Source organism: Eleutherodactylus coqui, chromosome 3 (genome assembly GCF_035609145.1).
Source record: "Eleutherodactylus coqui strain aEleCoq1 chromosome 3, aEleCoq1.hap1, whole genome shotgun sequence".
NCBI lineage: Eukaryota > Metazoa > Chordata > Amphibia > Anura > Eleutherodactylidae > Eleutherodactylus > Eleutherodactylus coqui.
In genome coordinates, this window is record NC_089839.1 from 226,890,484 (window position 1) to 226,904,961 (window position 14,478).

Sequence of the window (14,478 nt, forward strand, 5' to 3'; positions counted from 1 at the left end):
GTGACTGGCCTGCTTTTTGCTTTATGAACCAAGCATTTTTCATTGTCAGATTGCAAGAGCCATAATTTGTTGAGAGACGTATGAGGGTTTGCTTTTTGGGACAAGTTGTATGTTTTTACGTCCGCACTCTGAGGTACATATAATGTTGTACAACTTTTATTACATTTTTTGGGGGGATGGGGTGAGATAGAAAAAAAGACTGTTCTGAAATTACTTCATTGTTTTGGGTTTTGTATTTATGGTGTTCACCATTCAGTAAAAATAACAACTTTGTTATCTGATTTGCGCAATTACTGTGATACCAAGTTTATAGAAATATTAATTTTTTTTAACACTTCAGCACAATAAAAGCAATTTTTTTTAAAGAAAAATAATTGAATCTGCATCGCCACATTCTGTAATACCCAAAACATTATTACTTTCCGGCAGCAGAGCTCTGTGAGGGCTTGTTTTTTGCGGGAAGAGTAGTTTTCATTGTTACCATTTTGGGGTACATGGAACTTCTGGATTGCTTTTTATTATGCTTTTTCAGAGGTAAACAAAAGAAAAATAGCAATTCTGGCATTTCTTTTTGAAATGTATCTGCGCAGAGTTCACCATGTGCCATAACAATATATTATCATTGTCTGGGTCATTACAAAGGTAGTAATACTGATTATGTGTTGGTTTTTTAAAAACTTTTAGGTATTTATTCATTCTGTAGAGAAAATGTTTTTTTTTTGTTTTTTTTAATTAAATTACTTTTCTTAAATTAAACTTTTTTGGGCACTATTCTTTTGTTCCAAAAGGAGACTTGAAGAAATGATTATTCGATCACTAGGGGATAGTGCACTGCATTACCTATGTAGTGCATTCTACTAAGCCAAGGCTTGAGAAAGGAGTCAGTACGACTCAAACGCGTTGCCAGTCACGTATTATTCAATATCTCATGGTTCCAGCGTTTTTCTCTCACCCAGCTTACTCTCCATTGTGGTTTATCATGGATCGTTCTTCGTGAGTCCTGCTTAGAATGCATGTTTCATGTAGGTCTTGTGTTGTCATGAGTGTTGTAGGAGTTAGTGTTATGTGTATTAGCACCTCTAGGCGTGAAAGGGTTAATGACTGTTAATTTCTGTAAAATGTATCAATTTGTCTGTGAGCAGGTGAGTTGTTAGTCAGGTGTAGGGAGTTGTGAGTTGGAGTTGGAAGAGAGATGAGGTTGAGTAATGGAGATGGCGAAGAGATAGTCTGTTGCTCTTGCCAGAGCTTAGCTGGGTCAGAATCTCTCCTTAGGAGAAGCTTGCCCTTTAGGGGTTTTGGAACCCAGGACATGCTGAGAACGCGTAGGTGTGAGAGCGCAAGAACCGCATGGTCCTATGCAGAAAACCGCCAGTTATGCGAGAGCAGTGAGTAACCACCTGATGAAAGTCCGTCCAGTTGAGAGAGTTTCATTCAAGAGAGAGATCCAACAGATAACTGTGACTGTGGATACGTGTGCCTTGGGAAACCCGAAGTGCACGAGAGTAAGAAAAGAGGCAAGAGATTTAAGTCTACTAATAATCTACTACTGTTAACCCCTTAACGACTGCCCCATCGGGAAACTACGTCCTGCTGTTGCAGGGCGTGTATGGAGGGAGGTAGCGGCGCTATCTCCCTCCATACAGTGCGGGCGTCAGCTGTTTATTACAGCTGACACCCACGGGCAATAGCTGCGCTCGGCCGTTCGGCCGATGGCGGCTATTAACCCTTTAAATGCCGCTGTCAATTCTGACAGCGGCATTTAAATCCCCCGAACAGCGTTCGGGGGTCCCGCACGGCCCCCCCGCTGTGAGATCGGGGGAGCCGTGCAGGTGTCATGGCAGCCGGGGGCTTAATGAATGGCCCCAGGGCTGCCTTAGCAGACTGCCTATCAAGCCATCCACACAGGGTGGCTTGAAAGACTGCCTGTAAAAAAGCAGTATGACGTAATGCTACAGCATTACGTCATACTGCAGGAGTGATCAAAGCATTGCATGTTAAAGTCCCCCAGGAGGACTTCAAAGTAATGTAAAAAAAATAATCAAAGTTTTTTTAATTGTTACAAAAAAAAAAAAAGTTATAAAAGTTTAAATCACCCCCCTTTTGCCATATCCATTATTAAAAAATCAAAATCATTAAACAAAAATATGTATTTGATATCGCCGCGTCCGTAAAAGTCTGAACTATCAAAGTAGTGCATTATTTTTCCCGCACGGTGAACGTTGTCTGAAAAAAAATAATAAAGAACGCCAGAAATACACTTTTTTAGTTACCCTGTCTCCCAGAAAAAACTCAATAAAAAGTGATCAAAAAGTCGTATGTATTCCAAATTGATACTATCGGAAACTTCAGGACATCCCGCAAAAAATGAGCCCCTGCTCAACTACATCGACGAAAAAATAAAAAAAGGTATTGCGCGCACAAAATGACCGCAGAAAATAATTGAAAAAAATTAAATATCTTAAAAAAAAAAATAAAAGTACTACAGCAAAAAAAAATACTAAACAAGTTTGGTATCGTAGCAATCGTACTGACCCATAGAATAAAAATATCAGGTCGTTTTTGTTGCAATTTGTGTGCTGTAGAAACAGGACGCACCGAAAGATGGTGGAATGTCGTTTTTTTTTCCATTTCTCTCTGCTAAGAATTTTTTTAAAGTTTTTCAGTAAATTATATGGTACAATAAATAGTGCCATTGAAAAATAGAACTCGTCCTGCAAGAAACAAGCCCTCATACAGCGACGGCTATGGATAAATTAAGGAGCTACGATTTTTTAAAAGGGAGTAGGAAAAAACAAAAATGGAAAAAAGCAAAAAAGCTCCGTCACTAAGGGGTTAAAGCTACTACGCATAAGTTGTTTCTTTGTTATATAGAAGAAGAGAAGTTTAAGTAAAAGAACAAGACCGTATGTTTCTGGTTCTTGTTGAAAAAGTACTTTGTGTGTGTGGACTACTCTTTATTCAAGCTGGATAATTCACTGCTGATTCAGGAACGGTGGCGTCACGGTGACAAAACAGGAAGTTAAGGTAACCTAATGTTATTAAATGTGATCTTCCCCGGTTAATAACGAGGTCGGGTTCTTAGCCAGCCATTTGGATGAGACAGTAGAGCCTCCGTGACAGGTTGCTATTTCGTTACCCCGCTGTCTCCTCAGCTGAGGGCCTGCTCCTCGGACGCTGCAGACACCGGAATGGCTTTTGGGTGCTTATGACAATTATGTCGTGCAAAAGGACTTTAATGAAATGCAGCTGTAGTGTAAAGCAGTCACCTATCCACACATAAACAGCAACTAATCACAGCACAGATAACACACCAGACCACAGGAATATAGAATTGTATTGCCTACTCTATACAATACTTGAAGCACATTTGGCAGGTAATACAATTCTATATTCCTGCGGTCAGGTGTTTTATTTCTGCTGCGATTGTTTGCTGTTTATATCAGTGTGGATATATGACTGATTTAGGGTGCATTCACACGAACGTATATAGGCTCGGTTTTCACGCCGAGCCGATATACGTTGTCCTCATCTGCAGGGGGGGGGGGAGAGGATGGAAGAGCCAGGAGCAGGAACTGAGCTCCCGCCCCCTCTCTGCTTCTCTGCACTATTTGCAATGAGAGGAGGCAGGACGGTCCCGCCTCTCCCCATTGCAAATAGTGCAGAGGGGCGGAGAGGAGGCAGAGAGGGGGCGAGAGCCTCAGTTCCTGGCCCTGGCTCTTCCATCCTCCCCCCTCTGCACACGAGGACAACGTATATCGGCTCGGCGTAAAAACCGAGCCGATATACGTTCGTGTGAATGCAGCCTTACACTGCTGCTGCACTTCATTACCTGTTATTTGGATGTATGAGGACCTGAAGGGGACATGTTACTCTTCTATTTAGTAAGGTATCGGCCCTCCTCTTGCTGGTATTGCAGCTGCAGCACGTGGAGGCATACTTTCCACAAGTTCTCTGTAAGTCTGGGCAGGAATAGCTCGCCATTCCTCATACAAGGCTGTGAGAAGAGATTGTTGTGAGGATGGGCATGGTGTCGTACCCGTTGCTCCAGTTCGTCCCACAAGTACTCGATCGGATGAATAAACAGTTATTACAAGATGAGCAGCTTTTTATTTTACCCATGCCTTTCCCAGCAAACTCAGTATTTGCATATTTGCTGATTTTCTGCAGTGTCCAAATACTTTCGTCCATATAGTGTATGTCGCCATGGCTATGCTTCCACTATTTAAAGTGTTTTATTATGACAGGCGTTCCATGAAGCCCTGCCACCGATCACAGGCAGGGCTTAATAGGCAAACATACAATGTAACTAGGCTGCCGTGACTAATGAACGGCCAGCCGTCTGCGATCTTAAGCCGTTCAGGTGACAGAAGGAGCTCCCTCATTCTGTTGGGCCATTTAAATGCCACAGTCAGAATTGGAACAGCCAATGAAGAGACACAACAGGAGTTATCTCCAACTACGGTGGCCAGGTGTCAGCTGTCAAAGAGTCCGCCCTAGGCAAACCCTGCCCACATTCAATGTACATGTGTTATCTTAAGCATTTCTGGTGTGTTCCTTCCCTACTGAAAGAACGACTTCCATGCAGAGGGCCACACAAATCTGGGGTCCCTCTACGGACTGCCAGAACATTCTTGATCTCAAGAGGTTGGGTTTATGAAAATTAGTTTGCAAAGGGGTGTGCCTGACTGGAGGGTTCTCATGATGGAATGGGGCAGAGCTTAAAGGGTTATTCGCATCTTGTAAAAGTTTTTTTTGCACAGCGACACTCCCGGCCACCTGGCAATGTGCAGGGAAAACCCAGTATTGGTGGGGGTCCCAGATCTCAGTTGGCCCACTGATCATAAAGTGATAACATATACCATCACTTTACAAGATGGAAATTTCCTTTAAATGCCCAGTGTTGTGAGATGTAGAAGGGCTGTCCTGTTGTGATCCACCGCTCAGCTATTCGCCGGGCCTGTGGACCTGGACACGGAGCTGTTTTTTACTGGAAGCTCTGTTACCACTGCAGCAGCACAGCAGATCCCCACCAATGTGCTATTGCTAGCCTATCCTGATAGGCCACCAGTAGCTTGGAACTGGACAACCTCTTTGAAGGGTTTGTCCAATTGTAAACCATTGGTGGCCTACCCTTAGGATAGATCAGCGCTGGTAGAGTGGTGGGGGTCTGTCACAAGAGACCCTCGCCGATCAGCTGTTCACCCGCCCGCTGCGCTAAGCTGATTTCTGCAGGAAATAGACAGATCTCTTCCAACTGCAGGTGCGAGGCTTAGTATCATAGGCACAGGTCCAATTGAAATATATTAACATTTGACCTGCAATACCAAGTCTGGCCACTATAGAGCTATCAGCTTACTGCTGAAACTCTTCGGCTTGCTAAACAGCAGATCCGTAGGGGTCCCAGGCGACAGACCGCTGCTGATCTACAACTGATGACTTATGCTGCAGATAGATCATCAATAATTTACAACTGGAGAACCCCTTTTAATGCCGATTTTAGAGGTTACCCTTAGATATTAGATTCGGAACTTGTCCCTATGGCATCAAACAAAAAAAACTCTATCCGGGTAGATGGTTTTATTGTAAACAAACAGCGTCAGATTTCTATATAAATATAAATATCTGGATAGTCTTACTATAAATTCGCTGTTCTGGCTGAGATTTCCGTCACTGATGATAAATATCACTAGGCAAGTAGTCCGTTTGCAGTTGCTGCTGGCAGTAAATATGCTTCCTTTTGTTGTTCATTGTAAGTGCAAGTTAAGTAGCAAAAAAAGGAAAAAAACATAAGAAAAGACCCCTCGGGCTGAGTCCGTCAGTCTCCCAGCTCCGTCTCTGTGCCAGTAAGCAGCCAGACAAGCCGGAAGCAGACAGCGAGGAATCCAGTGCCCAGTAGGTCGCCAAGGGCGGTGAGGTATGGGATGGAAAAGTTGTCTGGGTCCAGGCCTCGTCTCCACATGAAGCGCACAATGAGGTCGGCGACGTACAGCAAGATGCAAACCTGCGGTACAAAAATGTAAATAGTTTTGTAAGGGATCATTCACATGGGCGTATGCAGGTTTCAGTACCTGAAAATCGCCTCTTAAAGCCATATATGGGCCTTCTTGTGATTTTTATTTTTTTACCCTTTTGACCATTGATTTTATGTGCAAATATGTGGTATATACACAAGTTTCATGCATATTCACTACGTATTTGCACAGTCCCATTCACTTGTATGGCTTATTTCAGATCAAAATAGGACATGCTGGTTTTTTTTTTACGTGACCGAAAATTGTGTAAAAAAAATACATTTGTGAATAAACCCTTTGAAAGCAATTACGGGCGTAATATGGTGCATTCTTATGCCCGTCTGAATGAATCCCTAGAGTTTTGCAACTTTTAAATATATATTCTTTGTCAAAACAATCCTAGAAGAAGTTGTCGTTTTGCTGCAAAACTCGGCATGCAGTTATATCTCAGGCAGATATTTAAATGATGAGTTGTGGCGTGATTAGATGAATGGTCTTGTCACCTGAGGCCCTAAAACTAGTCCCTTGGACTATAAAAAGGCTCACAGAGGCTACTTGTGTGTAGAAGACATCTCTTTCCGCTGCTTTAGAGCTTGTTGACCGCTTAAAGCCTCTATGATGCCAGAGACAGGTGGTGCCCTCGTTACACCCCTGTGTATGTCAGAAACATTTAGAGGTGCTTGGCTGAAGAACATTTGGTCTCACGGTGCCTATTATGTGACACTCACCCACTGTCGTCTCAGTTTGCAGTGGTGTCATGAACTATGAAACTGGACACTACGGAGTGGAACCAAGTTGTCTTCAGCATCTAATCCAGGCTTAGTTTGGGTACGGACGACGGCCATGATCATGTATGAAGACAATGGGGTGAACGTCTCAATTCCAGCTTTGATGTAGAGCGGTACACTGCCCCCTGCTGGTATAATGGTCTGGGGTCATCGCATACAACAGTTGGTCACCCCTAATAGTGGTATGAGGGACAATGACAGCTTAGCGATATGGTTCAGGACATCCTGCAGCCACATGTGTTCCTCTCATGGCTTCCAAGAGGCATTTCCCAGCAGGATAATGCTCGGCCGCACACACAAGGGGGTCACAGGAATGTCCTCACAACATTGTCAAACTTTTGTGGCTGCCCGGGCGCCAGTTTTATCACCAATAAAACATGTATGGGACCATCTGGGACACCAACTGGACAGCCTATGCGCTTACATGATCAAGAGGCTCAATTACAGTAAATGTGGAGCAATATGCCGCAGCACCCCATACGAAACTTGTATGCCTCTATGCCCCCCTTTTTCACATCTTGTACCTAAGCTAGAGGCAGCCCAATGAGGTACTAGAGCCTCCATCCCCCCCCCATATCACATTTTGTATCCAAGCTAGAGACGGCCCAACAGAGAAAATGCAGGACAGTTCACCAATAGTAGATCAAAAGGTGTCTGCCGCCCAGGACCCCCTGCTGATCAGCTATTTGCAGGATTAGTGTGCATGTGCACTGAGCTGATTTCTGCAGGGAGCACACAGCTCTGTTCCCACTACAGTGGCCAGGCCTGTTTTTGCAGGCAAAGTTCCCACTGAAATAAATGGCTTGGCCACTGTAGTGGGAACGGAGCTGTCTGCTTCCTGCAAAAATCAACTCAGTGCATGAGAACACCGGCCTGGTGAACAGTAGAGCAGCAGAAGTCCGGGTCAGCGGAACCGCTATTATCACCAGCATTGTATTCTGCTGACTGTGCAGTGCCTGTTGGTCAGAACGATTCTTCACATCCTCCTCTGACCCCTTTCTGTGATGAGTTGCTTCAATCTACAGGATCCTGTTTCGCTGGATGTTTTCCTCAATTCTCAGTATATCCTCCCCACCATTATGTGAGAAGCCCCGGCTAGTTTAGCACTGATGACTAGGCCTTGTTGGAAGTCGTTCAGATCGCTGGATTTTCCCATCTAATGTGGCTTCACACTGAAACTGATCCACGGAAAACTTGTCACGTGATATCATGCTGTACTCCAGGGTGACAGGGATAATTTCCATCTAGGGAAGTGCCAATTGTGAGAGAGCCAGGGGTTCTAATAAACGGGCCATTCAGTGTACATAATATGCTGGTTACAATTAGCAGATGATCTGGATACAATTTGAGGGCTTAGTCACACGGGCGCATCGGCGCCCATGTTACTGCAGGTAGAAGACAGACGCACTTCAGGACGGACGTCTCTCTGCAGCGCCGGAAGAAAGAACATGTGACTGGCTTCATTGCCGGTCATGTGTTCTTTCTTCAGCGCTGCAGACAGACGTCCGTCCTGAAGTACGGCTGTCTTCTACCTGCATTGAGGGCTCAGTCACACGGGTGCCGATGCGCCCATGTGACTAAGCCCTGAATATGCAGATTTGGAAAAAGATGTGTCCTGGATCCTGCATTACCTGTAAGAGGGCTGCGAGCAGGTAGAAGGTGACAAACAGCACAGTGAGTGAGGCGTGACCTCCCTGCAGCAGGTAGATGGTGTACAGGAAGACGAGGTGTCCCGGCACGACCAGCAGGAATAACACTCGGGCTGATTTAGAATTGACACCTGCAAAATGCAATGACAGAAGCAAAATGAGAAGCGGACAGACATTGTAGAGCAAAAACGGCTACAATAGTGCAAGTGGAAAGCAAATGCAATGTATAACATCCTGAGGGACCCTCCCATCATGCCTCAAAGAGAGCACAGATTTCCATTCACCTTGCCCTAGGGTGGGCTTTCTTCTGTGCTCATTGTTGCCCTCTGCTGTATGAGCTGGATGGAGGAAATGGCAACCGTTCTAAGAAGATTTCTATAAATGGAGCCTGTAATTTGCAGCTTCATACCTGAGGAGAAGAACGTCGTGCAGGGGTTGGGCCAGTGCTGTCGCATTTTGTACGGTAAGACGCCAGGCATGCTCCAGAAATGGAGAAATGTGGAAATCCGACTTGCCTGAATAGCCACGAGATTCCCGGCTACTCCTGTGAGCCACAAAGGAAAATAACGTAAATAATATTGTAAAACAAAATGTTTGCATTCAAAGGCAAAACACCATAAATGTACCATTTATGACAGGTGTGAAAACCGCCATGCCCTCGAATTTGGGGTCCGTTACAGTCTTGTCCAAGATGAGTCCGCCGATACTGGAAAAGATGAGAAGTAAAGCTTGAAATACAGAATATAAAGTAAGGGAGAAAAAGACAAAACCGTTATAGCAAAAGGCTCCACCTTCTGTATATGTACCAATGATGTCAAACCCCAGCTTTAGCTATACCTTTAGCAATGTTCTACCAAGATATTGATAATTAAAGGGGTTGTCCAATTGTAAACTAATGATGGCCTATGCTTAGAATAGGTCATCAATAGCAGATAGGTGGGGGTCCGTTGCTCAGGACCCCTACCAACTAGCTGTTTGCTGGGCAAGTGCACTTGTGTACTGAGCTGATTTCCGCAGGAAGCAGACAGCTCCAGTTTTACTGTAGAAGCCAGGCTTCGTATTGCAGGCCAAGGTCCCACTGAAATGAATGGGAGAGAGCTGCAATACCAAGCCTAACCACTGCAGAGAGAACAGAGCTGTCTGCTTCCTGCAAAAATCAGCTCAGTGAATACGTTTTCTGTCTTTGACGAACAGCTGTTCAAGCAGTGGTACTGGGTGACTGACTCCACTAACTTACTATTGATGACCTGTCCTAAGGATAGGCCATCAATAGTTCACAACCGGACAAACCCCTTTAACTATATGATATTTCTGCCCCTCCTCCAGAACACTTAAAAGGGACACACTGTGGAGCCCCCTGCCAGCAGTTAGATAGGGTGGGGGGTGACTTAGTACTGTGATAGCCACAATACACCAATATTGGTGGTAGAACAGCAGTGAATGCTTATTTTGCTCCATTGTTTTCCTACAGAGTCGGGAACCAAGATTGGTGTGGCTTAGCTAATCGGGGGCAGTCCCAATAAAGACACCTCCACTCTCTGTATTAGTCACACAAGCCTTGAAAGAAGCCAATAACACCTTTGTATAGCCATTCCACCTTTACCAATGTGGTCCTGCGGGATGACAATAAGGATTTCTCCATTACCTACTAATGGACATGGCCACAATAACCGGCTGCCAACCGGACTTTAAGACTTCTGCAATGGATGGACTTTGTTTGGCTATGGCCACCCACAGAGGGATCATGATGATGAACACGACACAGATCATTGGGGAGAGGTACGGAACATCTAAGTTGGGGTAGAAGAGACTAAGGTTAGACGGCAAGCACGAGCCCGCTCCATGTCCACATCTATCAGTCTGACGTGCGAGTCTCATACCTATGTAGCTGAACAAGGAGCTGCTGATTCCTGCAAGCAGTGACAGCGTGATGAGGTCCCCCAGGCTGGCAGCGATGGGAGTCGCTACATTGTCAGGGTTAATTCCCAGCTTTCTAGATGCAATGATGACCCCGACCATCACCAGACCTAATGGGCAGTGGGCAAAGAAAGGCGAGATTAGCATTAATACATGAAAAATAACTTCTAATGCCCTCCATACGTGAAAAAGAAATCAGGATCTGTAACGCATCACTTATGTATAGAACTGCCTCCTTATTTTTGATAAAAACAAATCACAAGGTTTCACTTTTTTTTATCAGTCATCGATAATACATCATGTTGAGAAGGGTATTAGCCCAATACCAATCCTGAGGATATTACGGTAGTGAGTTTTAATCCTCCTTCCAGGCATCTCTTATGTAAATTTAATATACACTATTAACAAAAGTATTGCCCCCCACCCACCAATAATGTACTGTTCCAGTACAGAAACCATCAGATTCCCCCAGGAGTAGAGCTGACAGCGGGGTCTGGTGGTGGGATGTCACCAACCAATCAGTACGGGACATCGCAGCACTTTTGGACCTTCCAGAGTCCACTGTTGGCCATGTTATTGGGAGATGGAAGCCATCTGGTGTGTGCGGTGCAGCCACGTTCAGGGAGACCTTGTAGACTGACAGAACGTGGACAACGAAGCCTTCTACCAGCTCTGAAGGCATCATGCACATCGTCTGCCCTCGTCAGGAGGTCTCACAGGGCATTGGAACAACCATTAGCACCAGAACCATCCGTAGGGAACTGCATGTGAAGGGTTACCATGAATGAGCGGCTGCACACAACATCACAACAGTGACTGCACAGCGGGTCCTGTGGTGTTGCTTGGAGCGTCGGACTGTAGGTGAGTGGAAGAAAGTGTTGTGGATGGCTGAATCACAGTACACCATCTTGCGGTTGTCTGGAAAGCGGTTTCTGCATGACTGCATCGTCAGTGAAGGTTGGAAAAGGTTCTGTTATGGTCTGGGGGTGTTTCTGCTGAGAAAGACTAGGGCCATTGGTTATAGTGAAATCCACCCTCAATGCCAATGGGTACAGAGACACTTTGGACAATGTGGCGTCACCTACTCTGTGGTAATACTTGGGTACAGCTCCATGTCTCTACCAACATGACCGAGCACCATGTCATACAGCACGCAGTGTAGAGGAACGTCTGAAAACTTTATTGACCAGCCAAAAGTCCAGATCTCAATCCCATTGAGTCGAACGAACTAGACCGCTGTATCTGTGCACACCCAACATGCCCATCATCCCCCCACATCAGTATCCGCAGCTCTCCTCCAGGAATGGAGGCAAATCCCTCCACAGATCTATGGGAAATTGGTGGAAAGCAGCCTAGGAGGGTTACTGCAGTCATTGAGGCCAAAGGCAGCCCAACACTGTATGGAAAAATGGTAATAAAATCCGATTTCATCCCCTTCTATGAGTCTCTGATGACTTCTGCCAACATAGTGTATTTTACACCTCGGAAAATGAAATATTTGGGAAATAGTGACTTTTGGAATGCCCTAAATGTAAAATGAAACATGCAAATATATCACATGTGGTGTTTTTCATACATTTTGGTTAAAGGGGTTTTACCACCAAATAGATTTTTACCTTGTGCACAGGATATCCACAGCATAGGGGATAAATGTTTGATCACTGGAGATCTGACTGCTGGGACCTGAAAATTGTGCCCCTAAATACCCCATGCGAATGGAGCAGTCATGTGCATGCTCAACAGCTGCTCCATTTACTTCTAAGAAACAGGCAGAGATCATTCACTTCTATGGGACAGAGGAAAATTGTAGAGTGAATCGGAGTGGCAGTCATGTATGTGCCACTTCATTCACGTGCGGCATTTGGGGGTGCTGTTCTCAGGACCACGGAGGGCTGCAACAGTCAGACCCTCACTGGTGAGACTTTTATTCCCTATCTTGTGGACAGAGGATAAATGTCATTAGTGCTATAACCCCTTTATTCCCTTCAGGACCAGAGATTTTACATTTTTTGTTTTTTCGTCCCCGCCTTCCAGGGGCCAAAACTTTTCACATTTTTCCACTGACATTGTCGTATGAGGGCTCATTTTTTTATGGGACAAGTTGCATTTTTTTTTAATGGTAACATTTAATGTATTGTATGAAGAAAAACTTTAAAAAATGTAAGTGCGGAGAAATGAAAATAAAAAATGCAACTGTACCATTTTTGATGGGTTTGGGTTTTACAGCACTGCTATTTCTGCATGGTAGACCCCTCCAAACGTCGAAGAGGAAAAAATGCAGTTGCTGTCACGTATCCAAACATTCCTTCGTCTATGGCCCAGGTACCACATTCCTCTGATCTCCCCATTCCGAAGCCTCCACAGAGCATGCATAGTGTGCAGATGTGTTCAGAAAACATCAGCTCAGACAGTGAAGATGCAAGTGATCCTTTCCATGCCAGCGAAGATGGCAGAAGACCAAACTACCCAAACCAGAAGGAGGTTAATGATTTGGTAAGAGATCTTAGTCCTACAAAAGCTAAAGCAGAAATTCTGACATCCAGGCTGAAACAGTGGAACTTGCTGGATGATAGTGTGCAAGTTACAAGTCAAAGAAAACGTCATCAAATGTTTTCTACCTTCTTCACCCTTCAAGATGGATTCTGTTACCGCCATGACGTGACAGGTCTATTCAGTGAAATTGGGATACCTTGTAAAGCACAGGATTGGCGCCTTTTCATTGACAGTTCTTCCAAGAGCCTGAAAGCAGCTCTTCTCCACAATGGAATTTAACCTCCATCCCTTCCATCTCAAGGACTACAGTTGTGTCAAATTCCTGTTGCAAGTTCAGTATGGTTGGGAGGTAATTAGAGACTTCAAGATGGTTGCTTTCCTAATGGGTCTTCAAGGTGATTTTACAAAGTTTCCTTGCTATCTTTGTGATAGCAGAGCCAAAACTGAACACTACCATCGACGAGACTGGCCAGAAAGAATTAACTTTACTGTCGGACGAAGCAACATCAAGTGGGAACCCCTAGTAGATCCTGAGATGATTCTGATGCCACCTCTTCACATAAAACTCGGGCTTATGAAACGGTTTGTCACAGCTCTAGATAAAGAATCTACAGCGATGAAACATCTTCTAAACGTCTTCCCGAAGCTGATTGAGGCAAAGGTAAAAGCTGGCATCTGTGTGGGACCGCAAATCAAGAGGATCATAGACTGTCCAACATTTTCTGACCTGCTCACAGGAGGACAGAAAGCAGCTTGGAACAGTTTTGTTGCCGCGGTTCAAGGAAAATTACAAAGCAGACAACTATGTGAAGTTGGTGGAAATAATGGTAAAGAAATATCATGCTATGGGCTGCAGGATGTCGCTCAAGGTTCATATTCTTAATTCTCATCTAAAAAAGCTCAGGCAGAACATTGGAGCATACTCCAAGGAACACAGAGAAAGGTTCCACCAAGATATGCAGCAGTTTGAGCGTCGCTATCAAGGACAATAGTACGATAATATGATGGGCGACTGCATCTGGGGGCCGGTACGGGAAAGTGACCAAGTACACAATCTTCAATCGAAAAGAATTCATTAACGTTGAACTGCATGGACATACTCTGCATTGTATAACAGGAACTAATAAACTTTTCTTAGACACAAAAATCGCGTTGCCTAGTGAGACCTGGAACTTTATTTTCTTGTCCAATGCGCTGCATGAGGGCTTGTTTTCTGTGGGGTGAACTGTAGTTTTATTAGTACCATGCTAGCAAGCATCCGTCTTTTTTTTTTTTTTTATTCTAATTTTCTTGGATCGGTGATACCAAAAAAAAAATCTCTGCAATTCTGCCATCCGTGTTTTTGGCCATCACAGTGTGAGATAAATATTGTTATATTTTAATACTTTGGACTTTTCTGTACACTATAATACCAAATATATGTGGGGGGGGTTTGTTTTTAATGAGAAAAGTTTTTTTTTTTACTTTTAATATTGTTTTATCTTTTTAACTGTTGAAAATAAAAGTGTAAAAAAAGATTTAATAAAGTTTTATTTACTCCCCACAGGCGACTTAAACCTGTGATCATTTGATTGCTTGTATTATATACAGTAATACTTCAGTATTGCAGTATAAAGGGAT

At 44.3% G+C, this 14,478-nt stretch overlaps 1 protein-coding gene across 3 annotated transcripts in view; it reads right to left on the minus strand.

Moving 5' to 3' along the window:
- Positions 1–5,562: 5,562 nt before the first annotated feature.
- SLC41A3 (solute carrier family 41 member 3) overlaps positions 5,563–14,478 on the minus strand; it is a 44,217-nt gene continuing 35,301 nt past the window's right edge. For all 3 annotated transcript variants that reach the window (XM_066597026.1, XM_066597028.1, XM_066597029.1), the window contains 6 exons: positions 10,329–10,475; positions 10,094–10,238; positions 9,075–9,154; positions 8,858–8,992; positions 8,431–8,579; positions 5,563–6,001 (listed from right to left, as the gene is read on the minus strand). In XM_066597026.1, the coding sequence (XP_066453123.1) occupies positions 5,816–6,001; positions 8,431–8,579; positions 8,858–8,992; positions 9,075–9,154; positions 10,094–10,238; positions 10,329–10,475 (842 nt within the window). In that variant the 3' untranslated portion in view covers positions 5,563–5,815. The remainder of the gene's footprint in view (positions 6,002–8,430; positions 8,580–8,857; positions 8,993–9,074; positions 9,155–10,093; positions 10,239–10,328; positions 10,476–14,478) is intronic.